Raw genomic sequence first — 25,573 nt, 5'->3', positions numbered from 1 at the left:
GGGAGAGGTGGAATGGTATGTGTGGGTGGCAGAGGTGGAGGAGTATTTGTGGGGAGAGGTGGAGGGGATAAGTGTGGGGAGAGGTGGAGGGGTATGTGTGGGGAGAGGTGGAGGGGTATGTGTGGGGAGAGGTGGAGGGGTACGTGTGGGTGGGATGGGTGGAGGGGTATGTGTGGGGAGAGGTGGAGGGGTATGTGTGGGTGGGAGATATGGAGGGGGTATGTGTGGGTGGGAGAGGTGGAGGGGGTATGTGTGGGTGGGAGAGGTGGAGGTATGTGTGGGGAGAGGTGGAGGGGTATGTGTGGGGAGAGGTGGGGGGGTATGTGTGGGTGGGAGACGTGGAGGGGTATGTGTGGGTGGGAGCGGTGGAGGGATATGTGTAGGGAGAGGTGGAGGGGTATGTGTGGTTGGGAGAGGTGGAGCAGTATGTGTGGGTGGGAGAGGTGGAGGTGTTTGTGTGGGGAGAGGTGGAGGTGTATGTGTGGGTGGGAGAGGTGGAGGGGTAAGTGTGGGTGGGAGAGGTGGAGGGGTATGTGTGGTGAGAGGTGGAGGGGTATTTGTGGGTGGGAGAGGTGAAGGGGTATGTGTGGGTGGGAGAGATGGAGGGGTATGTGTGGGTGGGAGCGGTGGAGGGATATGTGTGGGGAGAGGTGGAGGGGTATGTGTGGTTGGGAGAGGTGGAGCGGTATGTGTGGGTGGGAGAGGTGGAGGGGTATGTGTGGGGAGAGGTGGAGTGGTATGTATGGGTGTGAGAGGTGGAGGGGTATGTGTGGGGAGAGATGGAGGGGTATGTGTGGGTGGGAGAGGTGGAGGGGTATGTGTGGGGAGAGGTGGATGGGTATGTGTGGGTGGCAGAGGTGGAGGAGTATTTGTGGGGAGAGGTGGAGGGGATATGTGTGGGGAGAGGTGGAGGGGTATGTGTGGGTGGGAGTGGTGGAGGGATATGTGTGGGAATGAGAGGTGGAGGGGTATGTGTGGGGAGAGGTGGAGGGGTATGTGTGGGTGGCAGAGGTGGAGGAGTATTTGTGGGGAGAGGTGGAGGGGATATGTGTGGGGAGAGGTGGAGGGGTATGTGTGGGGAGAGGTGGAGGGGTATGTGTGGGGAGAGGTGGAAGGGTATGTGTGGGTGGGAGAGGTGGAGGGGTATGTGTGGGTGGGAGCGGTGGAGGGACATATGTGGGGAGAGGTGGAGGGGTATGTGTGGTTGGGAGAGGTGGAGCGGTATGTGTGAGTGGGAGAGGTGGAGGGGTATGTGTGGGGAGAGGTGGAGGGGTATGTATGGGTGGCAGAGGTGGAGGAGTATTTGTGGGGAGAGGTGGAGGGGTATTTGTGGGTGGGAGAGGTGGAGGTGTATGTGTGGGGAGAGGTGGAGGGGTATGTGTGGGTGGGAGAGGTGGAGGGGTATGTGTGGGTGGGAGAGGTGGAGGGGTATGTGTGGGTGGGAGCGGTGGAGGGATATGTGTGGGGAGAGGTGGAGGGGTATGTGTGGTTGGGAGAGGTGGAGCGGTATGTATGGGTGGGAGAGGTGGAGGGGTATGTGTGGGGAGAGGTGGAGTGGTATGTATGGGTGGGAGAGGTGGAGGGGTATGTGTGGGGAGAGGTGGAATGGTATGTGTGGGTGGCAGAGGTGGAGGAGTATTTGTGGGGAGAGGTGGAGGGGATATGTGTGGGGAGAGGTGGAGGGGTATGTGTGGGGAGAGGTGGAGGGGTATGTGTGGGGAGAGGTGGAGGGGTATGTGTGGGTGGGATGGGTGGAGGGGTATGTGTGGGGAGAGGTGGAGGGGTATGTGTGGGTGGGAGATATGGAGGGGGTATGTGTGAGTGGGAGAGGTGGAGGGGGTATGTGTGGGTGGGAGAGGTGGAGGTATGTGTGGGGAGAGGTGGAGGGGTATGTGTGGGGAGAGGTGGGGGGGTATGTGTGGGTGGGAGACGTGGAGGGGTATGTGTGGGTGGGAGCGGTGGAGGGATATGTGTAGGGAGAGGTGGAGGGGTATGTGTGGTTGGGAGAGGTGGAGCGGTATGTGTGGGTGGGAGAGGTGGAGGGGTATGTGTGGGGAGAGGTGGAGGTGTATGTGTGGGTGGGAGAGGTGGAGGCGTAAGTGTGGGTGGGAGAGGTGGAGGGGTATGTGTGGTGAGAGGTGGAGGGGTATTTGTGCGTGGGAGAGGTGGAGGGGTATGTGTGGGTGGGAGAGATGGAGGGGTCCGTGTGGGGAGAGGTGGGGGGGTATGTGTGGGGAGAGGTGGAGGTGTATGTGTGTGTGGGAGACATGGAGGTGTATGTGTGGGGAGAGGTGGAGGGGTATGTGTGGGGAGAGATGAAGGGGTATGTGTGGGTGGGAGAGGTGGAGGGGTATGTGTGGGTGGGAGAGGTGGAGGGGTATGTGTGGGTGGGAGAGGTGGAGGGGTATGTGTGGGGAGAGGTGGAAGGGTATTTACGGGTGGGAGAGGTGGAGGGGTATGTGTGGGGAGAGGTGGAGGGGTATCTGTGGGTGGGAGAGGTGGAGGGGTATGTGTGGGTGGGAGAGGTGGAGGGGTATGCGTGGGGAGAGGTGGAGGGGTATGTGTGGGGAGAGGCGGAGGGGTATGTGTGTGTGGGAGAGATGGAGGCGTATGTGTGGGTGGGAGAGGTGGAGGGGTATTTGTGGGTGGGAGACGTGGAGGGGTATGTGTGGGGAGAGGTGGAGGGGTATGTGTGGGGAGAGATGAAGGGGTATGTGTGGGTGGGAGAGGTGTAGGGGTATGTGTGGGTGGGAGAGGTGGAGGGGTATGTGTGGGTGGGAGAGGTGGAGTGGTATGTGTGGGGAGAGGTGGAGGGGTATTTGTAGGTGGGAGAGGTGGAGGGGTATGTGTGGGTGGGAGACGTGGAGGGGTATGTGTGGGTGGGAGCGGTGGAGGGATATGTGTGGGGAGAGGTGGAGGGGTATGTGTGGTTGGGAGAGGTGGAGCGGTATGTGTGGGTGGGAGAGGTGGAGGGGTATGTGTGGGGAGAGGTGGAGGTGTATGTGTGGGTGGGAGAGGTGGAGGGGTAAGTGTGGGTGGGAGAGGTGGAGGGGTATGTGTGGTGAGAGGTGGAGGGGTATTTGTGGGTGGGAGAGGTGGAGGGGTATGTGTGGGTGGGAGAGATGGAGGGGTCCGTGTGGGGAGAGGTGGAGGGGTATGTGTGGGGAGAGGTGGAGGTGTATGTGTGTGTGGGAGACGTGGAGGTGTATGTGTGGGGAGAGGTGAAGGGGTATGTGTGGGGAGAGATGAAGGGGTATGTGTGGGTGGGAGAGGTGGAGGAGTATGTGTGGGTGGGAGAGGTGGAGGGGTATGTGTGGGTGGGAGAGGTGGAGGGGTATGTGTGGGGAGAGGTGGAGGGGTATTTGTGGGTGGGAGAGGTGGAGGGGTATGTGTGGGTGAGAGAGGTGGAGGGGTATGCGTGGGGAGAGGTGGAGGGATATGTGTGGGGAGAGGTGGAGGGATATGTGTGGGTGGGAGAGATGGAGGGGTATGTGTGGGTGGGAGAGGTGGAGGGGTGTGGGTGGGAGAGGTGGAGTGGGTATTTGTTGGGGAAAGACTGTCATGCTCAATATAAAAATTACTCTGGTGACAATTGTCGGGCCAGATGAATAGGACACACCTGCCTCTATGCATTATCTCTGCTAAATATATGGAGCAATGAGTACATTATTGTGACTTTTAACCAAAGTGTCAACCATAAAATTAAAATGTGAGTCATATCTTTGAGAAGTATTAGAAATATTTTCAAATACTTGGCGGAAGTCTTCATTTTGGAGTTTTCCTGCTAATTAACTGGACGAAATGAAATAAGTATTATTAGTTATAGTCTTGAGTATGTATTGTTTTTATTATGCAACTGACATGCAATGCACAAAGATGCTTGAATAAACATGCTCTTACAACGAGTGTATACGCCACGGGTAGAGGCAGTTAGATTTTAAAATGGCGTTGGGCCTCTCTGTACCAACATTATGAAAGTCCTTCTCAGCAAACTTAGTCATAAAAAAGCAGACAGCAAGCCTGGGAAGCAGGGTCATATATGATTGCCACAGTGTGGAATGTTATAACATCTGCTGGAAATTAAAAACATAGGCAAACGGCTAGCATACCATGGCTGGAATTTTACCTGCCGGCGCTCAGAGGACGGGATAGGTGGTGGGTCAGTTGTTAAATTTTAAACAACTGACAGCGGATCAGGACCCCGCCGTCAACCCACCACCACACTACGCTGAACAGACCCGAGACACAACAGAGGTGGGGGGGCAACTTAGGTCATTATGACTTTGTTAAGAGTCGATTAAAAAGAATTTTGAGCTGAACTTACCATTTTACCACGTTGTCCGCGAGGTTCCTGCTGCTCGGGGATCACTCGGGAATTCATTTCTTTATCTGATAGCTGCAAAGATGCTATAAAAGCTCCCATTTCACAGCTGTTCACTTTCCATGATCAAAAGCTGTTGCTCACTGCATTTGGAAGGCATATTGCGCATTATGCAGGTGACAGGTCTTTCAAGCAATCTCTCCATCCAATGTCACCTCATTGGAACAACCTCTCTCACCATTGACAGATCACTTCTGTCCACTCAAGTTCACTTTACATTACATTAGCAAAGTATTGTAAATGTTACTGTTGTGTATCTTTAAAGCATGCACTCCCATGTTCCGCCACCAGGGAGCACATCCCCTGAAGTCCCAAGGGATCCCAGCATCCCTTGGGAGCACTGTATATAAGCCGGCCCCTAAGGCTTGATACTCACTCTGGAGTGTCTTAATAAAGACTGAGGTCACTGTTACTTTAACCTCCCTGTGTGCAGTCTCATCTGTATTGGGAACACAATAACTGGCGACGAGTACACAAATCCAACGCAAAAATACAGCAAACTGTGGGCATCCTGGAGAAGTTCTCGGAGGGTGAGGACTGGGAAGCCTATGTCGAACGGTTGAACCAGTACTTTGTAGCCAACAAGCTGGACGGAGAAGGAAGCGCTGCAAAAAGGAGAGCGGTCCTCCTCACGGTCTGCGGGGCACCGACCTACAGCCTCATGAAGAATCTTCTGGCTCCGGTGAAACCCACAGATAAGTTGTATGAGGAGCTGTGCGCACTGGTTTGGAAGCATCTTAACCCGAGGGAGAGCGTGCTGATGGCGAGGTATCGGTTCTATATGTACCAGCAATCTGAAGATCACATAGAAACATAGAAACATAGAAAATAGGTGCAGGAGTAGGCCATTCGGCCCTTCTAGCCTGCACTGCCATTCAATGAGTTCATGGCTGAACATGCAACTTCAGTACCCCATTCCTGCTTTCTCACTATACCCCATGATTCCCCTAGTAGTAAGGACTTCATCTAACTCCTTTATGAATATATTCAGTGAACTGGCCTCAACAACTTTCTGTGGTAGAGAATTCCACAGGTTCACCACTCTCTGGGTGAAGAAATTCCTCCTCATCTCGGTCCTAAATGGCTTACCCCTTATCCTTAGACTGTGACCCTTGGTTCTGGACTTCCCCAACATTGGGAACATTCTTCCTGCATCGAACCTGTCCAACCCATCAAAATTTTAAACGTTTCTATGAGGTCCCCTCTCATTCTTCTGAACTCCAGTGAATACAAGCCCAGTTGATCCAGTCTTTCTTGATAGGTCAGTCCCACCATCCCGGGAATCAGTCTGGTGAACCTTCGCTGCACTCCCTCAATAGCAAGAATGTCCTTCCTCAGGTTAGGAGACCAAAACTGTACACAATACTCCAGGTGTGGCCTCACCAAGGCCCTGTACAACTGTAGCAACACCTCCCTGCCCCTGTACTCAAATCCCCTCGCTATGAAGGCCAACATGCCATTTGCTTTCTTAACCGCCTGCTGTACCTGCATGCCAACCTTCAATGACTGATGTACCATGACACCCAGGTCTCTTTGCACCTCCCCTTTTCCTAATCTGTCACCATTCAGATAATAGTCTGTTTCTCTTTTTTTACCGCCAAAGTGGATAACCTCACATTTATCCACATTATACTTCATCTGCCATGCATTTGCCCACTCACCTAACCTATCCAAGTCACTCTACAGCCTCATAGCATCCTCCTCGCAGCTCACACTGCCACCCAACTTAGTGTCATCCGCAAATTTGGAGATACTACATTTAATCCCCTCGTCTAAATCATTAATGTACAGTGTAAACAGCTGGGGCCCCAGCACAGAACCTTGCGGTACCCCACTAGTCACTGCCTGCCATTCTGAAAAGTCCCCATTTACTCCTACTCTTTGCTTCCTGTCTGACAACCAGTTCTCAATCCATGTCAGCACACTACCCCCAATCCCATGTGCTTTAACTTTGCACATTAATCTCTTGTGTGGGACCTTGTCGAAAGCCTTCTGAAAGTCCAAATATACCACATCAACTGGTTCTCCCTTGTCCACTCGACTGGAAACATCCTCAAAAAATTCCAGAAGATTTGTCAAGCATGATTTCCCTATCACAAATCCATGCTGACTTGGACTTATCATATCACCTCTTTCCAAATGCGCTGCTATGACATCCTTAACAATTGATTCCATCATTTTACCCACTACCGATGTCAGGCTGACCGGTCTATAATTCCCTGTTTTCTCTCTCCCTCCTTTTTTAAAAAGTGGGTTACATTGGCTACCCTCCATTCCATAGGAACTGATCCAGAGTCAATGGAATGTTGGAAAATGACTGTCAATGCATCCACTATTTCCAAGGCCACTTCCTTAAGTACTCTGGGATGCAGTCCATCAGGCCCTGGGGATTTATCGGCCTTCAATCCCATCAGTTTCCCCAATACAATTTCCCGACTAATAAGGATTTCCCTCAGTTCCTCCTCCTTACTAGACTCTCCGACCCCTTTTATATCCGGAAGGTTGTTTGTGTCCTCCTCAGTGAATACCGAACCAAAGTACTTGTTCAATTGGTCCGCCATTTCTTTGTTCCCCGTTATGACTTCCCCAGATTCTGACTGCAGGGGACCTACGTTTGTCTTTACTAACCTTTTTCTCTTTACATATCTATAGAAACTTTTGCAATCCGTCTTAATGTTCCCTGCAAGCTTCTTCTCGTACTCCATTTTCCCTGCTCTAATCAAACCCTTTGTCCTCCTCTGCTGAGTTCTAAATTTCTCCCAGTCCCCGGGTTCGCTGCTATTTCTGGCCAATTTGTATGCCACTTCATTGGCTTTAATACTATCCCTGATTTCCCTTGATAGCCACGGTTGAGCCACCTTCCCTTTTTTATTTTTACACCAGACAGGAATGTACAATTGTTGTAGTTCATCCATGCGGTCTCTAAATGTCTGCCATTGCCCATCCACAGTCAACCCCTTCAGTATCATTCGCCAATCTATCCTAGCCAATTCACGCCTCATACCTTCAAAGTTACCCTTCTTTAAGTTCTGGACCATGGTCTCTGAATTAACTGTTTCATTCTCCATCCTAATGCAGAATTCCACCATATTATGGTCACTCTTCCCCAAGGGGCCTCACACAACGAGATTGCTAATTAATTCTCTCTCATTACACAACACCCAGTCTAAGATGGCCTCCCCCCTAGTTGGTTCCTCGACATATTGGTCTAAAAAAACCATCCCTTATGCACTCCAGGAAATCCTCCTCCACCGTATTGCTTCCAGTTTGGTTAACCCAATCGATGTGCCTATTAAAGTCACCCATTATAACTGCTGCACCTCTAATTTCATGTTTGATGCCCTCCCCAACATCACTATTACTGTTTGGAGGTCTGTACACAACTCCCACTAACGTTTTTTGCCCTTTGGTATTCTGCAGCTCTATCCATATAGATTCCACATCGTCCAAGCTAATGTCCTTCTGAACTATTGCCTTAATCTCCTTAACCAGCAATGCTACCCCACCTCCTTTTCCTTTTATTCTATCTTTCCTGAATGTTGAATACCCCTGGATGTTGAGTTCCCAGCCCTGATCATCCTGGAGCCATGTCTCCGTAATCCCAATCACATCATATTTGTTAATATCTATTTGCACAATTAATTCATCCACCTTATTGCGGATACTCCTTGCATTAAGACACAAAGCCTTCAGGCTTGTTTTTTTAACACCCTTTGTCCTTTTAGAATTTTGCTGTACAGTGGCCCTTTTTGTTCTTTGCCTTGGGTTTCTCTGCCCTCCACTTTTCCTCATCTCCTTTCTGTCTTTTGCTTTTGCCTCCTTTTTGTTTCCCTCTGTCTCCCTGCATTGGTACCCATCCCCCTGCCATATTAGTTTAAATCCTCGCCAACAGCACTAGCAAACACTCCCCCTAGGACATTGGTTCCGGTCCTGCCCAGGTGCAGACCGTCCGGTTTGTACTGGTCCCACCTCCCCCAGAACCGGTCCCAATGCCCCAGGAATTTGAATACCTCCCTGCTGCATCACTGCTCAAGCCACGTATTCATCTGCGCTATCCTGCAATTCCTACTCTGACTAGCACGTGGCACTGGTAGCAATCCCGAGATTACTACTTTTGAGGTCCTACTTTTTAATTTAGCTCCTAGCTCCTTAAATTCATTTCGTAGGACCTCACCCCTTTTTTTACCTATGTCGTTGGTACCAATGTGCACCACGACAACTGGCTGATCTCCCTCCCTTTTTAGAATGTCCTGCACCCGCTTGCACCAGGGAGGCAACATATCATCCTGGACTCTCGTTTGCGGCCGCAGAAACGTCTATCTATTCCCTTTACAATTGAATCCCCTATCACTACCGCTCTCCCACTCTTTTTTCTGCCCTCCTGTGCATCAGAGCCAGCCACGGTGCCATGAACTTGGCTGCTGCTGCCCTCCCCTGATGAGTCATCCCTCTCAACAGTACCCAAAGCAGTGTATCTGTTTTGTAGGGGGATGACCACAGGGGACTCCTGCACTACCTTCCTTGCACTGCTCTTCCTGTTGGTCTTCCATTCCCTATCTGGCTGTGGACCCTTTCCCTGCGGTACGACCAACTCGCTACATGTGATACTCACGTCATTCTCAGCATCGTGGATGCTCCAGAGTGAATCCACCCTCAGCTCCAACTCCGCGAGCTACGTCGCCGAGCTAAGGTGACTTGGAGGACAATGTGAGTTTGATGGCTACCTGGAGCAAATGCTCAGAGACTTTTTTGTACTGGGCATTGGCCACGAGACCATCCTACGAAAACGTTTGACTGTAGAGACACCGACCCTCAGTAAGGCCATTGCGATAGCACAGGCATTTATGTCCACCAGTGATAACACCAAACAAATCTCTCAGCACATGTGCTAGCAATGTTCAGAAATTAACTGGAACTGTGTTTGCGAGCAGAATTGTACAGGGCAGAAACCACGAGTGTGCAACTGCCAGCAGGCCTCAGGTGACCCAGGTGACTCAGAGTCCGTAACAAAGGATGAATGCAAGGCAATTCACACCTTGTTGGCATTGTGGAGGCTTCCATTCAGCCTATTCATGCCGCTTCAAAGGGTATGTTTGCAAGAGCTGTGGAACAATGGGGCACCTCCAATGAGTTTGCAGATGAGCTGCAAGCTCTGCAAAACCTGCTAACCACCCCGTGACAGAGGAAGATCGGTCCATGGTGGACCAAAGCAATTTTGAGCCTCAGAGAGAGGAGGCAGATGCTAAAGTCAACGGGGATGCTGGCCCAGCTCCCACGCAGTACATAGTTTTTTACTCGGGACAGCAGAGGATCTTGGCTGGTCCAAGTCCTAATCTGGCCCGCCGTGACAGGTGATTTATCATTTTCAAACGCTTCCATGACCATCAACAAGTCTGCGGGCTGCGCCACCATCGACAAGTTTGCAGGCTGCACCATTTTCACCCCCGTGGTGGGCAATGGTAGCCGACTGAGAGGATCCGCACAGTTCTCGGTGTCTGGCCTGTGGCGGATGGTATAGTTATACGCTGATAGCGCGAGTGCCCACCTTTGTATGCAGGCTAAGGCATTAGTATTTATCCCCTTGTTTTCAGCGAACAGGGATATGAGGGGCTTGTGATCGGTTTCCAGCTCAAATTTGAGGCCAAACAGGTACTGATGCATTTTCTTTACCCTGAACACACACACTAATGCCTCTTTCTCAATCATGCTGTAGGCCCTCTCGGCCTTAGACAAGCTCCTGGAAGCATAGGCGACAGGTTGCAACTTCCCCGCAACGTTAGCTTGTTGTAAAACACACCCAACTCTGTACGACAGCGCATCACATGCTAGCACGAGTCTTTTACACGGGTTATACAATACAAGCAGCTTGTTGGAGCATAAAATGTTTCTGGCTTTCTCAAAAGCAATTACTTGTTTTTTTTCCCCATACCCAGTTCTCACCTTTACGCAATAACACATGTAGGGGCTCGAAGAGGGTGCTTAACCCTCTTCCCAATAGGAAGTTACCAAATAGCTGAGGAGTCCCAGGAATGATCGCAGCTCCGTGACGTTCTGTGGCCTGGGCGCATTCCTGATAGCCTCTGTCTTGGCGTCTGTGGGCTGAATGCCGACCGCCGCGATCTTTCTCCCCAAAAACTCCACTTCTGTTGCCATGAAGACGCATTTCGAGGTCTTCAGCCACAGCCCAATGGGATCCAGTCGCTGGAGGATCTCCTCCAGGTTTTGTAGGTGCTCGACGGTGTCCGTACCCGTGACCAATATGTCGTCCTTAAAAACCACCGCGCGTGGTACTGACTTGAGTAGGCTCTCCATGTTTTTCTGGAAGATCGCTGCAGCCGACCGAATTCCAAACGGGCATCTGTTGTAGGTGAACAGTCCCTTGTGCGTGTTGATGCAGGTGAGGCCCTTCGAAGACTCCTCCAGCTCCTGCGTCATGTAGGCCAAAGTCAGGTCGAGCTTGGTGGAAGTCTTGCCTCCTGCCAGCATCACAAATAGGTCGTCTGCCTTAGGTAGTGGGTATTGGTCCTGAAGCAAGAAACGATTAATAGTTACTTTACAATCGTTGCAAATCCTGACCGTGCCATCACTTTTGAGTACTGGAACAATCGGGCTGGCCCACTCGCTGAATTCCACAGGGGAGATGATGCCCTCGCATTGCAGCCTGTCCAGCTCGATTTCCATTCTCTCCCTCATCATGTGAGGTACCGCTCGCGCCTTGTGGTGAATGGGTCGTGCTTCTGGGACCAAGTGGATCCGCACCTTCGCCCCGGAAAAGTTTCCAATGCCTGGCTCAAAAAGGGAAGGAAATTTGTTAAGAACCTGGGTATATGAGGCCTCATCGACATGTGATAGCGCTCGGATATCATCCCAGTTCCAGCACATTTTGCCCAGCCAGCTCCTTCCAAGCAGTGTGGGGTCATCGCCCGGGACAATCCAGAGTGGCAGTTCGTGCACCGTGCCCTCGTAGGTGACCTTGACCATGGTGCTGCCCAGGACAATGATGAGCTCTTTGGTGTACGTTCTCAGTTTCGTGTGGATGGGGCTCAGGGCTGGTCTGAGTGCCGTGTTGCACAAGTTTCTCAAACATCTTTTTGCTCATGATGGATTGGCTAGCGCCAGTGTCCAGTTCCATGGCTACAGATAAGCCATTCAATTTTACGTTTAGCATTATAAGTGGCCATTTCGTCGATCCTCTGCTGTCCCTAGTAAAAAACTGTTTGCTGCATGGGAGCTGGGCCAGCTTCCCCGTTGAAATGCAAGAGCTAATCAAGCCGTTCCAGCGGCAAAAGGACGAGCTGTCCATTCAGGCAGACTGCCTGTTGTGAGGTAACCGCGTAGTGCTACCCAAAAAGGGCAGAGAGATGTTCATCTTGGATCTCCACAGCACACACCCGGGTATAGTAATGATGAAAGCGATAGCCAGATCCCACATGTGGTGGCCCGGTATTGACTCTGACTTAGAGTCCTGTGTACGACAATGCAACGTGTGTGCTCAATTGAGCAACGCGCCCAGAGAGGCACCACTAAGTTTGTGGTCCTGGCCCTCCAAACCATGGTCGAGGATTCATGTCGACTATGCGGGCCCGTTTCTCGGTAAAATGTTCCTGGTGGTGGTGGATTCTTTTTCAAAATGGATTGAATGTGAAATAATGTCGGGAAGCACCGCCACCGCCACCATTGAAAGCCTGAGGGCCATGTTTGCCACCCACAGTCTGCCTGACATACTGGTCAGTGACAACGGGCTATGTTTCACCAGTGGAGAATTTAAAGAATTCATGACCCGCAATGTGATCAAACATGTCACCTCAGCCCCGTTTAAAACAGCCTCCAATGGGCAGGCAGAGCAGGCAGTACAAACCATCAAACAGAGCTTTAAACGAGTCACAGAAGGGACTGGAGTGCATCATCACCCCCGACAACCAAATTTTAATTTGATTTTAATGTCTAAAGTTTAATTTGTTTAAGTTGTCAGTTTTAGTGCCCCCCCCCCTTTAATCAGGGGGCACTTGATTACTGATATAACTCAAAATAGTTGTAGAGCTGTTGCCACTCACGGCCTTCCATGAGAGGTGGGCACCGGAAGGACTGGAGTGCATCATCACCCCCGGCAACCAAATTCTAATTTGATCTATTTAATGTGGAAAGTTTAAATTGTTCATTTGTCAATTTTGGTGCCCCTTTAATAAGGGGGCATTTGATTTACAGGTTCAACTGAAATAGTTGTGGAGCTGTTGCATTGTGAGTAGTTTAACCAGTCACATGATGTTCACAAGACTCAATAAAACCCCAGTCAGTTGGGTTTAGGTCATCCATGATGAGGTATGTAGTTGTGAGCCTAGTGGATGAACTGGTAATGAGTAGTGTGATTATTAAACCTTTGTTAATAAACCAACTAGTTATTAGAAGCAATGTGTTGCTATGAATTCTTAAGCAAAGAACCCATGAAGCAAATACATTACAAAATGGCAATGAGGATAGGATTTTCTTCATGAAGAAATGTTGGTGGAATTTCCGTTTATGAGAAGGCAGATGCAAGTGGAGCACAGCAAGAAGATATACCAGCGGCGTAATTCCCGAATGAGAGTCTGGTAGTACCATTCTTTTTTTTGTGAGTAGTGAACAGTGTTGAACTGACACAAAGAGCATGTGGAAAGCCATTTAGATTCATTGAAAAGCAATTCAAGATTATTGAGAGTTATTAACCGCTATTAAGTTAAGAAGGCAATATGGATGTGACAATGAGTTATGTCAGTTATTTGGGAGCGGTTGGCAAGAATAAGGAATCGTTTAGATCCTACAGTGAAAGATTACAAATGTTTTTTTAAAGCTAATGGTATCAATGAAGTCTCTGCAGGTGTGGCAGATTCGTAATTAAGCATGAAGCATCAGTTCAACCCATATGGCCTCATTTGATGACCCTTCTAACATATCATCCCTCCTCACAGCTGTAATTGTTTCTTTGATCAGTACTGCAACCCCCCCTCCTTTTTTACCTCCCTCTCTATCCCGTTTGAAAACCCTGTAACCAGGAATGTTGAGCTGTCATACCTGCCCTTGTTTCAGCCATGTCTCAGTAATAGCTATAATATCATACTCCCAAGTGTCTATCTGTGCTCTCAGCTCATCTGCCTTATTCCTTAGACTCATTGCATTGAAGTATATACAATTTAGCACTGCCAAACTCCCTTGTTGTCTATTTTCTATCCCTTGCTTCCTCTGTCTTCCAAATTAACTTTCTACTTTCCTGCTTTCCAATTTCAGCTTTGCTTCTCTCCATTTTCAATCTATTCTCAGGTTCTCATTCCCCCTGCCAAGCTAGTTTAAATCCCCCTCCCCGCCCCGTGGGCAAAGGTCTAGGAGAGTGCTGCCTGCCTGCCTGCCTGCCTCTCAGCTGAATGTTAGCCAAGTAGGCTTAACGAGAAAAGGAAAAATATCATAAAAATCACAAAACTGAGTGGACAAAAGACTACTCTACAGCCTAGTTGAGTGGTTAAGTCAGAGTTTACTGAGGGTGCTTTGAATGTGGGGGAATATGTAACATAATTGCGTGGATAAAAAGAAAAGCCATCAATGCAGGAAATCAGTAATGAAGATAGAGATTGCTGGAAATGTACAGCAAATCAGCATCTGAAAGTGAAAGAAGATTATTTTGTGTTATGACTGATCTGTTGTGTAGTGTTACTAACACATCTCATAGAAACAGAAACATAGAAAATAGGAGTAGTAGTAGGCCATTCGGCCCTTCGAGTCTGCACCGCCACTCAATATGATCATGGCTAATCCTCTATCTCAACACCATATTCTCGCTATCTCCCCATACCCCTTTTTGTGTCTAGAAATCTATCTATCTCCCTCTTAAATATATTCAGTGACTTGGCCTCCACAGCCTTCTGTGGTAGAGAATTCCACAGGTTCACCACCCTCTGAGTGAAAACATTTCTCCTCATCTCAGTCCTAAATTTCCTACCCCGTATCCTGAGACTGTGACCCTTTGTTCTAGACTTCCCAGCCAGGGGAAACATCCTCCTCACATCCAGTCTATCCAACCCAGTCAGAATTTTATACTTTTCAATGAGATCCCCTCTCATTCTTCTAAACTCTAGTGAATACAAGCCTAGTCGACCCAATCTCTCCTCATACGACAGTCCTGCCATCCCAGGAATCAGTCTGGAGAACCTTCGCTGCACTCCTTCTCTGGCAAGTATATCCTTTCCTAGGTAAGGAGACCAAAACTGCACACAATACTCCAGGTGCGGTCTCACAAAGGCCCTGTATAACTGTAGTAAGACATCCTTGCTCCTGTACTCAAATCCTCTTGCAATGAAGGCCAACATACCATTTGCCTTCCTAACTGCTTGCTGCACCTGCATGTTTGCTTTCAATGATGTACAAGGACACCCAGGTCCCTCTGTACATCGATACTTCCCAAGCCATCACCATTTAAATAATACTTTGTCCTTATGTTTTTCCTACCAAAGTAGATAACTTCACATTTATCCACATTATACTGCATCTGTCATGTGTTTGCCCACTCACTCAACCTATCTAAATCGCCTTGCAGCGTCTTTGCATCCTCCTCACAACTCACAATCCCACCTAGTTTTGTGTTGCCAGCAAACTTGGAAATATTATATTTGGTTCCCTCATCCAAATCATTTTTAAAAATCGTGAATAGCTGGGGCCCAAGCACTGATCCCTGTGGTACCCCACTAGTCACTGCCCGCCACCCCGATAAAGACCCGTTTATTCCTACTCTCTGTTTCCTGTCAGTTAACTAATTTTCAATCCATGCCAGTATATTACCCCCAATCCCATGTGCTTTAATTTTGCACAATAACCTCTTATGTGGGACTTTATCAAAGGCCTTCTGAAACTCCAAATACACTACATCCACTGGTTCTCCCTTATCTATTTTATCAGTTAGATCTTCAAACAACTCCAGCAAGTTTGTCAAACATGATTTTCCTTTCATAAATCCGATGACTTTGTTTAATCCCATTGATATTATCTAAGTGTGCCGTTATCACATCCTTTACAATAGATTCCAGCATTTTCCCTACTACTGATGTCAGGCTAACCGGTCTGTCGTGCCCCATTTTCTCTCTCCCTCTTTTTTTAAATAGTGGGGTTACATTTGCCACCCTCCAATCTGCAGGAACTGATCCATAATCTATAGAATTTTGGAAGATGACAACCAATGCATCTACTATTTCCATGGCTACTTCTTTTAGTACTCTGTGATGCAGATTATTAGGCCCTGGAGATTTATCTGCTTTCAGTCCCATTAGTTGTTCCAGCACTATTTTCTTACTAATTATAATTTCCTTTAATTCCTCTTGCTCACTAGACCCTTGGTTCCCGAGCATTTCTGGGATGTAATTTGTGTCCTCTTCCGTGAAGACAGAACCGAAGTATTTATTTAATTGTTCTGCTATTTCCTTGTTCCCCATTATAAATTCTCCCGTTTCTGTCTGTAAAGGACCTACATTTGTCTTCACTAATCTTTTTCTTTTTACGTACTTGTAGAAACTTTTGCAGTCAGTTTTTATATTCCTTGCAAGTTTACTCTCATACTCTATTTTTCCCTTCGTAATCAATCTCTTGGTCCTTTTTTACTGAATTCTAAACTGTTCCTAATCCTCAGGCTTGCTACTTTTTCTGGCAACTTTGTATAACTCCTCTTTGGATCTAATACTATCCTTAATTTCTTCTGTTAGCCATGGTTGGGCCACTTTTCCTTTTGTGTTTTTACATCAGAAAGGAATGTATAACTGTTGCAATTCATGCATTTGTTGCTGTTGCTCATGGGAAGTTGGATGGTGTGCTATTTTATAACAACAGAAATGTCATATTATAGAATACACAACATATTATTCTGCTGCTCAGGTGGAAATGTGTTTAAGTAGCCTGTTCCTTTGAAGATCTCAAAGTATAACTTCTAGCAGTAAACACAGCCTGAGGTCAGTTCTTGTTTTGTGAGGGAAGTTTTCAGATTCAAAGGTGTTTAGAAATATCTGATTCAGGAAAAGCAGCATAAAATAGCTATTCTTGTTTTCAGTGTTTAATACTTTGAAGTGTGACAGACCCTCTCCAAATTTTTATACAGATAGATAAATGTAAATTTTACTCTCAAGAAGATCAACCAATATAAATTTAAATCCAAAAAAATTCTGCTGCTGTCAAACATAATGGCAGATCTGCAGCTGCTCAAACACCTAACATGGCATCAACAGTGACCTTAGCATACATGTGAAATAAGGATGAATGAACTCACTGCACACTGCTCCTTCATCTTCCGCTTTGCTGCAGTCGTTGTTGAAATCACAGAGCTGCCTCAGTTTAATAGACACCCCATTCTGACAGATGAACGATCCCTCGAGTGTTGTCCGAGAGCCTGTCAAAGGACCTAAAATACAACCACAAATGGAATTGTACATAAAATGCACCATAATGTGAGTGATTGATAGGTCTTTATTGTACAGCTTCTGCGGAGTGAGATGATTCTTGACACCGTTGCCTTTGAGAGGACATGGAATCACCACTTCCCAAAACGTTTATTATTATTATTATAATTGCTGATTATGTTTATCTAGGAAATCTGGAAGAAAGAGGAAACAAATTGCATAGACAATATGAGTGAATAACTGTGGTTAATATTGTACGATGACAGCATCTACACTACTGATCTAAATCGGTGGAAATCACATGAATTATAAATAGTGAAAAAGCAGGTGTACAACAACTTGTATTATTAAAAAGTGGTCCCCAGGCACTTTACAGAGGCTTAAAGAGACACAGGTACTGTGCCAAAAATAATTTGGGTTGGTGAAAGAGGTGAATTTTAAAGGAGGTTGTTAAGGAAGAGAGGGAGGTGGAGAGGGTAAAGGGAGAGAATTCCAGAGCATGGAACCTAGACAACTGAAAGCATAGCACGAATGCTGGGCAAAGGAACATGAACAAGAGGCCAAAGTCACAGGAACAAAATGTATGCGAGGGATTGTTGTGAGGCTAGAAGAAGTTACAGAGACAGGGAGGGGCGAAGCTATGGAGAGATGTCAACACAAAGTAGAGGATTTTAATTTAAGGCATTAAGGGACCCAAAGGCAATGCAGATCAGCAAAGATAGCAATGACAGGTGAGTGGGACTTGGTGCGGGTTAGGATAAGGGCAGTAGAGTTTTGGATGATCTGAAGGTTCTGTAGGGTAGAAGGTGGGAGGCCAGCCAAGAGAGCATTGGATTAATTGAATCTGGAGATGACAACGGCATGAATGAAGGTTTCAGTAGCAGGTGAGAGGCGGAGATGGATATTGGGGCTACAATTCCGGCCTTGCCGGGTGCGTACGAAGTGCGCACGGACCCGGCGAGGCCTCGCAAAAGCCGGTTTTCGGGGCGCGATGCGCATGCGCTGAAAACTGGCTTTTCCGGTCTGTCACTTGACAGATCCTCCACATCCCCGGGAGAAGGACATCCGTGCGGGAGAGATTGGGCTATTTGCCCAACTCATGCCCAGCAAATGTCCTTCAAACACTTACGCCTGGTAAAAGCAGGCACATAGCTTACTTTTACCAGGATAAGAGTTTTAAAACATATAAAAATTAAATTTAAAAACACATTTTTAGGTTAAAAACCCTGTCCATTAAGGTAAGTCTATTTTAAACCATATTAAAACACATAAATAAAATTCCCAAAAATATATTTTTTTTCTAAAACATTTAATTAACTTTAATTTCAATTAATTTTAAATATCTGAGGTGTTTTATTTATTTATTATGTTGTGTTTCTTGTTTTAGGAGTTTATTCTCATTGATAATAATGGGAACTTGTAAAAACAGAGCTCCCATTATTATCAATGAGAATACTACCTAGTGATTGGTGGTCCAGGCCCATGTGACTCCAGCATTTCCCTACATACAGGGAAGTCCTCTCCCTGTACGTTGCGCATCGAATGAAGGTTCCGACCGGAATCGAAGGAGCCTCCGGGACTACCAGGTATTTTCGTAAAAAAATGTTGGGTCGGAGGCATTCGTCCGAAGGAAGCCACCGACGGCAATTTTAGCCCCAATATTTTGCAGATTGAAGTAGGCAATGCACTGGAGAGGATATGGGGACAGAAAGTAACTTTGGGGTCAACCGGGATGCCAAGGTTGTATACAGTCTGAGACAGCGACCAGGGACGTGAATGGGCTGGAGTTTGTGCTGATGGCTGAAGATGATAGCTTCAGTCTTCCCAATAATTAGCTGGAGGAAATTATCGTTCATCCAAGAATGGATGTCAGACAAATAGTCTGTTAACGCAGAGGCAGTAGAGCTGGTGGACAGGTGGAGCTGGATGCCATCAGCATGTGTTTGGAAGCTGATCCTAAGGGCTCAATTTTGCCCAAAGCCGTTTTTTGGCGTATTGCCAGAGTTACGCCAGTTTTTCTAGGCCAGAACTACTCCAAAAATAAATGTGCCAAGTTTTCCCGCTCTAATTTTCAAAATTGGCGCTGCGCAGCCTGTCCTGTAGCCTCGGGGGATGGAGCCTACTGTCGGTGCCGAAAAAACAATGACGCCCCTTCTACGCATGCGCAAAAAAAGGGACGTTTTTGATGTAATTCCTATGGGCGCGCAAGCCCAGTACAGTTCCCGGTCTGCAATCATCCATTTTTAAAGAGCCAGTTGTGTGTGAGAAAATGTAACTCTCATTGGAAAAATTGGAGCTGCAATACCAGGTGCAACGCAGCTCAAGGACCAAGAATTTCTTACAGGATGAAGTGGAGGCACTAGTTATTGTGATTGAGACCAGATGGCACGAGCTGGACACCAGCAGAGGTCACAGAAAAGTTCCACACAAAGAAATGAAGAAACACTGGAACCAAGTTGCACAAGAATACTGTGCAATGGTGACCATCCCGAGGTCTGGAGGCCAGTGCAAAATGAAGTGGCAGGTCCTTCGTCAAATAGTTAGTGTAAGTAATATTTTCATTTTTCACTGGAATTGCAATTGTAAATTAAATGTGACCATCTGTATATGTCACATCCAGCAGAAAGACACCCTCTCTAAAAAGTTAGATTTTCATCTTTGCAGAGGAAAGTGGCACACAACAAAAGGGAAAGAGCTCGAACAGGAGGAGGCCCGGCAAATCTGCATCCACTGACACCCTTGGAAGAGAGGGTCGCTGCTTTGATGGGTCCTGCCTGGAGAAAAGCAACTACCACTGCACAAGCTGGGCCCACACTCGAGGGAGAGGGTAAGTCCTGCAAATTCCACAGTCTGGCTTTGCTAAATATTAAGTACTGCGCGGGCTGGCCATGCTTCGGCTCATGGGAATGTCTCCGTCAGCCTCGCTTCGGTTGATGCAACGTGTTATCATTCATCATGGTCCTTCAAATCAGGCAGCTGCCTGCGCTGTGTGAGCCTACTCATGCCACCCACCCTGCCCCCTCCCCCCTCCTCTGCTGCTAACCATTTGTCTGTTCTGTTATATTTTGCAGAACTTGAGGCAGAACTCTGATGATGCAGAAGAAGATTCAGACGAGGATGAGCCTGAAGGGGGAACATCTTATAATCCCACCTTCCAGACCAAGAGCATGGGGGCGAGGGGGAGGGGGATGGATGAAACCCCCACTGTTATACTCACTCTGGAGGAGGTTCAGGTTCCACCCATTGAGGTGCCAGCCCCTTCCCTGACTAGTGGTTTGAGTGTTGGTGGGACATTCCATGGTTTCCCACCGTCCGAGGCTGGGGTTTCCACTGGGATGCAGCGAGGCACACCCAGGCCCCCACCGTCCAAGGCTGTGGATCCCAATGGGATGCAGTGAGCCACACCCTGGGTGAGGAGGGGAAGGAGAGCTCGACAGCGCTCTCCTGAGGTGCAGGATCTAACAGATGTGGTTCAGATGATGGCAATGAGTGCGGAGAGCATTGACCTTTACCGGATCACTCCTGGACACCATCAGTGGGGTGGGCGATGAGGTATCGGGACTGTCGGGAGAAGTGACAACACTATCACGAGAAATAGGAACGATGTTGGCACACATGAGGGAGGGAATGTCGCAGGTAGTTGACACACTGTCAGGGCACATGAGGGAGGGAATGTCGCAGGCAGTTGACACACTGTCAGGGCACATGAGGGAGGGAATGTCGGAGTTAGCTGCTGCAATAAGGGAACACACTCAGACCCCGCGCCCATTGACAGAATCAACTGCCACTCCCACTCCACTCCCCAGACCAGCCTCTGAAGGGGCCCAAGCCGGACCTTTCGCATTACCGCCTGCCCCCCTCCCCTCGCCCCATCAAGAAGTGCGCATTACCAGAGATGTACAAAAGAATAAGCTTGGTACCAACCCGAGAAACGGTGCACCACCACCTGCGGGCAGGGGTGGAGTCACCAAGACCAAGCGCAGCGGGCGGTCTTAGAATGAGGTGGAGGAGAGATGGGTGCAGTCTTTCTTTGCTGCTGTTGTTATTATTTCGGACCCTACGGGGAACAACGGACATGATCTTTGCAGCCAACAACTGCAGGAAAAATTCAGGGAGCAGCGCCAGCCCTTATACATGGCCTTTTTTGATCTTACAAAGTCCTTTGACACTGTCGACCGTGTGGGCTTATGGAGCGTTCTCCTCCGTTTTGGGTGCCCCCAAAAGTTTGTCAATGTCCTTCGCCTGCTCCACGACGGCATGCAGGCTGTGATCCTTACCAACGGATCCGTTACAGACCCATTCCACGTCCAAACCGGGGTCAAACAGGGCAGCGTCATCACTCCAACCCTCTTTTCAATCTTCCTCGCTGCCATGCTTCACCTCACTGTCAACAAGCTCCCCGCTAAACTACAGAACCAGTGAGAAGCTGTTTAACCTACGCCGCCTCCAGGCCAGGTCCAAGACCACCCAAACCTTTGTCGTTGAGCTGCAGTACGCGGACAACGCCTGCGTCTGTGCACATTCAGAGACTGAACTCCAGGAAATAGTCAATGTATTCACTGAGACATATGAAAGCATGGGCCTTATGCTTAGCATCCGTAAGACAAAGGTCCTACACCAACTTGTCCTTGCCGCACAGCACTGCCCCCCAGGTCATCAAGATTCACAGCGCGGCTCTCGACAACGTGGACCACTTCCCATACCGCGGGAACCTCTCGTCAACAAAGGCAGACATTGATGCGGAGATTCAACATCGCCTCCAGAAAAGAGTGTTCGAAGACCAAGCCCTCAAACCTACCATCAAGCTCATGGTCTACAGGGCTGTAGTAATTCCCGCCCTCCTATATGGGTCAGAGACATGGACAACTTACAGAAGGCACCTCAAGTCGCTGGAGATATATCACCAGCGATGTCTCCGCAAGATCCTGCAAATCCCCTGGGAGGACAGACGCACCAACATCAGTGTCCTTGCCCAGGCTAACATCCCCAGCATTGAAGCACTAACCACACTAGATCAGTTTCGTTGGGCAGGCCACTTAGTTCGCATGCCAGACACGAGACTCCCTAAACAACTACTATATGCGGAGCTCCTTCATGGCAAACGAGTCAAAAGTGGGCAGCGGAAACGTTACAAGGGCACCCTCAAAGCCTCTCTGGTGAAGTGCGACATCACCACTGATGCCTGGGAGACCGCCCTAGGTGGAGAAAGTGCATCCGGGAGGGCGTTGAGCTCTTCGAATCTCAACGCTGCGAACGTGAAGAGATCAGGCGCAGGCAGCGGAAGAAGCGTGCGGCAAACCAACCCCATCCACCCCTTCCCCCGATGAATATCTGTCCCACCTGTGACAGAGACTGTGGCTCTTGTGTTGGACTGTTCAGCCACCAAAGAACTCACTTTAGGAGTGGGAGCAAGTCTTCCTCGATTCCGAGGGACTGCCTAGGAGGATATTATTGTTGTTGTTGTTACTGTTGTAACTGTTCTCGAATTAAACGTTTTTTGTAAGTTATGTAAATTTACAAGTTTAAAATTTGTAAGTGACCTTAAAGTTTTTAAGTGATCTTAAGTGAAAACTTTAAAGTTTGATACAAGAATATTTTTATTAATGTTAAGTACAAACAAATATTGTTAAACTTTTGAATGAAATATATATTAAATTACCCCCAACGCCCCCCCAACTCCCCGGGCTACATTTGATGCTTAATGCAGTCTTGTGATGCTTTCCAATCGCCTTACACAGCCCCCCACCTCTCCCCCCCCCACCCCGGGCTTCTTTTGTAGCCGAGCCCTGAGCCAGTGTTTGGGCGAGGGACCGATTCTGCCGGCCGACGCTTCAACCCTCCAGTCCTGTTTGCAGACGTTCGGTGGTGGCATGTCAGTTGAAAAAGTATGAAAACTTACAGAATTCCATCAAACTTCTATTTACTGCGTTATAAGGTAAAAAAAAATGTAATCTTTATTATGAATATTTAAGTGTTCTTGACTCCCTCCAAAACTTCACTGAAAACAATGACGTCTCTCTGTGCCGATTTTTCAATGTGCCCTACTTTTTCTTAACTCACCAGAAGGTTTTTCAGGAGTGATCACATACGCCGACCTAGGGGGAATTTTTTGGGGGCAAACTTCAACATTTGACAAAAACTGCCACAGACATTAGGTTACGCCCCCATGATGCAAAAAAAAACCTAACCTAAAAAAATTGTAACTAACTGAGTTACGCTGGCGCAGATTCCTTGGGGAAACTTTCATTTTTTAACTTACGCCAAAAAAGCGTCGCGCGCCCAAAAAACGGCGCAAATCACTGGGGAAAATTGAGCGCTATATCTGTGGCTGGAGTCACCAAGAGGAAGCATGTAGATGAGGAAGAGGAGGGGGCCAAGGATGGATCCTTTGGAGGCTCCCAAGGTGATGGTGTGGGAGTGGGAAGAGAAGACATTAAAAGAGATGCTCTAGTTATGATCAGATCGGTAAGAATGAAACCAAATGAGGCCAGTCCCACTGAGTTGGACAGCGGAAGAGAGGCATTAAAAGAGGATGCAGTGATTGAACTTGTTGAATGCTGCAGAGAGGTTGTGGAGGATAATTCACCGCAGTCACTATTACAGAGAATGTTGTCTGTGACTTTAGTTAGAGCCATTTCAATGCTGTGGAAGGGACAGTAACCTGATTCAAGGAATTCAAATATGGAATTGTAAGAGAGATAGGCATGGATCTAAGAGGTGACAACATATTCAAGGATACAGGAATGGATAGTGAGGTTGGAGCTGGGGCAGTAACTAGTGGCTTCAGAGAGTTCAAAGAAGGGTTTTTGAAGAAGGACGTGATGACAGTGATTTTGAAACGGAGAGGAACGATGCCTGAGAAGAGGTAACCATTTACAGTATCAGCTAACCTTGGATACAGTATCAGGAAAGGAAGTTGGGTGATGAGGTATTTAGTGGAAATGGGTACAGAAGATAAATGGCCTAGTCTCAGTCAAACGTCGCTCTTCATTTGATGACCTTGAACAGGGATTCTGACAGTCCTTGTTGCAGTTAACTGCACATTAGATAAAGAAAATAAAGAAAGACTTGCATTTATATAGCGTCTTTCATGACCTCAGGACATGCCAAAACACTTTCACAGACAATTAAGTACTTGTGAAGTGTAGTTACTGTTGTAATGTAGGAAATGCGGCAGCCAATTTGTGCACAGCAAGCTTCCACAAACAGCAATGTGATAATAATCAGATAATATGGTGTTGTTATGTTGATTGAGGGATAAATATTGACTAGGTCACTGGGGATAACGTCCCTGCTCCTCTTCGAAATAGTGCCATGGGATTTTTTATGCCTAGAGGGGGCAGACAGGAACTCGGTTGAAATTGCAACATCTTTTCACAATTGGAACTATAAGGGAAAAAAGCAGGACTCTAGAAAACGGAAATTGCAATTAAGCAAGTTGCAAATAAACGGGTACGACTGTATACCCTTTTAAGCCATCCAAAGGATTGTTCATAAGGTAGTGGACACAAGACTTTATCCTTGACTGGATGACTGAGATTGCAATCTCATCAGTGAACCATGTTGTAATATTAGTGAAATATATCATAGTACAGTATTAATGAAGTTTATTGTTGTATTAATGAAATATGCTGTAGTATTACTGAAGTAAGTCACATACATGCCAAGTTAACAAATTCACAAAAGCCAATGAAGAGTTTGAAATAGTTCTAATAGCCTCCAAAAGTTGAAAATTCAAATAATTAAAATAAAAGCCCAAAACTTAAGAACAGCCCTGAACACAGTCCTAATATTTAAATTGCAGTCTTCACCTGGGATTCCAAGATTTTCACCAGTTTTTCAGGAATATATTTCGCAATTTGACCCCTTTTCTTCAGAAAAAAAATAAGCCTAACGCCCTTGACCTAACACCTTTGACTTGAAAACAAGTGGCTATGCCAAGAGTGCAGTGGGACCAGAGCTGGTGGTCACTTAAGCTGCAGATACACCCAACAGATGCATGTACTTGTATTGCATAGAAAAACAAATGGACACAAAAATGCATTTTTGCCGCGGTTGGTTTAGAAATGTTTGAAGGGAATGTGAGCCCTGAAGTTGCAAGATTTGTTTTCCAGTAGGGCTGGGGCACACCTCCTCAGTAAATGTTACACGGTGACACTCTTGTACTGCATTTTCCAACATTTTCAAGTGAACTGTGGTTAGGAATGTTTTGTCTCACAACAACAGCAGCTTGTGCTAATAACACAGAATATCATGCTCAAACGATAAACCCTCTATTCTTGTAATAGAGTGACCGGTCACAAATTCAAAAGAAAGATCAAGATTGTTAATCTCCTTCTCTACCTGCTGCTAGTGTGGGACCCACATACCCCGCCCAACCTTTGTGCACATGCAAAAATATTGGCCATTTGTGCAGAGCACCGAGGATTCAGTGAAATATTGTACGTGCACAAAAGCTCTGAGCATTCATGCAAGGGAAATTCAGGACAGTCTGGATGGCTTCAACAGAAAGTGCCTTTGACTCTTATAAATGCTGCTTACAATTAGCAAAAATGACACCTTGACAGGGCTGCAGAAATGCTGACAGTTACAGTGAAATATTTATCGTTGGCATCTATAATGTTGTTCCAGTGAAGCATGTTGCAGTTTTGGTTAAGTAGGTTGTAGCACTGGTAAAGCAGACTGTTGTACTCGTGAAAAATAGTATTTAGTTAATTAGTGAAAGGTATAGGATTCTGAGGGGGTTTGACAGGGTAGATGCAGAGAGGATGTTTCCCCTCGTGGGGGA

General features: G+C 47.4%; 1 protein-coding gene across 1 annotated transcript in view; it reads right to left on the bottom strand.

Moving 5' to 3' along the window:
- Positions 1–25,573, bottom strand: part of LOC139272598 (ALK tyrosine kinase receptor-like) — a 1,661,561-nt gene that overhangs the window by 583,018 nt on the left and 1,052,970 nt on the right. The window contains exon 6 of the mRNA XM_070888679.1: positions 16,656–16,787. Within this exon, the coding sequence (XP_070744780.1) occupies positions 16,656–16,787 (132 nt within the window). The remainder of the gene's footprint in view (positions 1–16,655; positions 16,788–25,573) is intronic.

Source organism: Pristiophorus japonicus, chromosome 9 (genome assembly GCF_044704955.1).
Source record: "Pristiophorus japonicus isolate sPriJap1 chromosome 9, sPriJap1.hap1, whole genome shotgun sequence".
Lineage (NCBI taxonomy): Eukaryota > Metazoa > Chordata > Chondrichthyes > Pristiophoridae > Pristiophorus > Pristiophorus japonicus.
The sequence above is the reverse complement of the archived record's forward strand: the minus strand, read 5'-3'. Positions and strand labels throughout refer to the sequence as shown.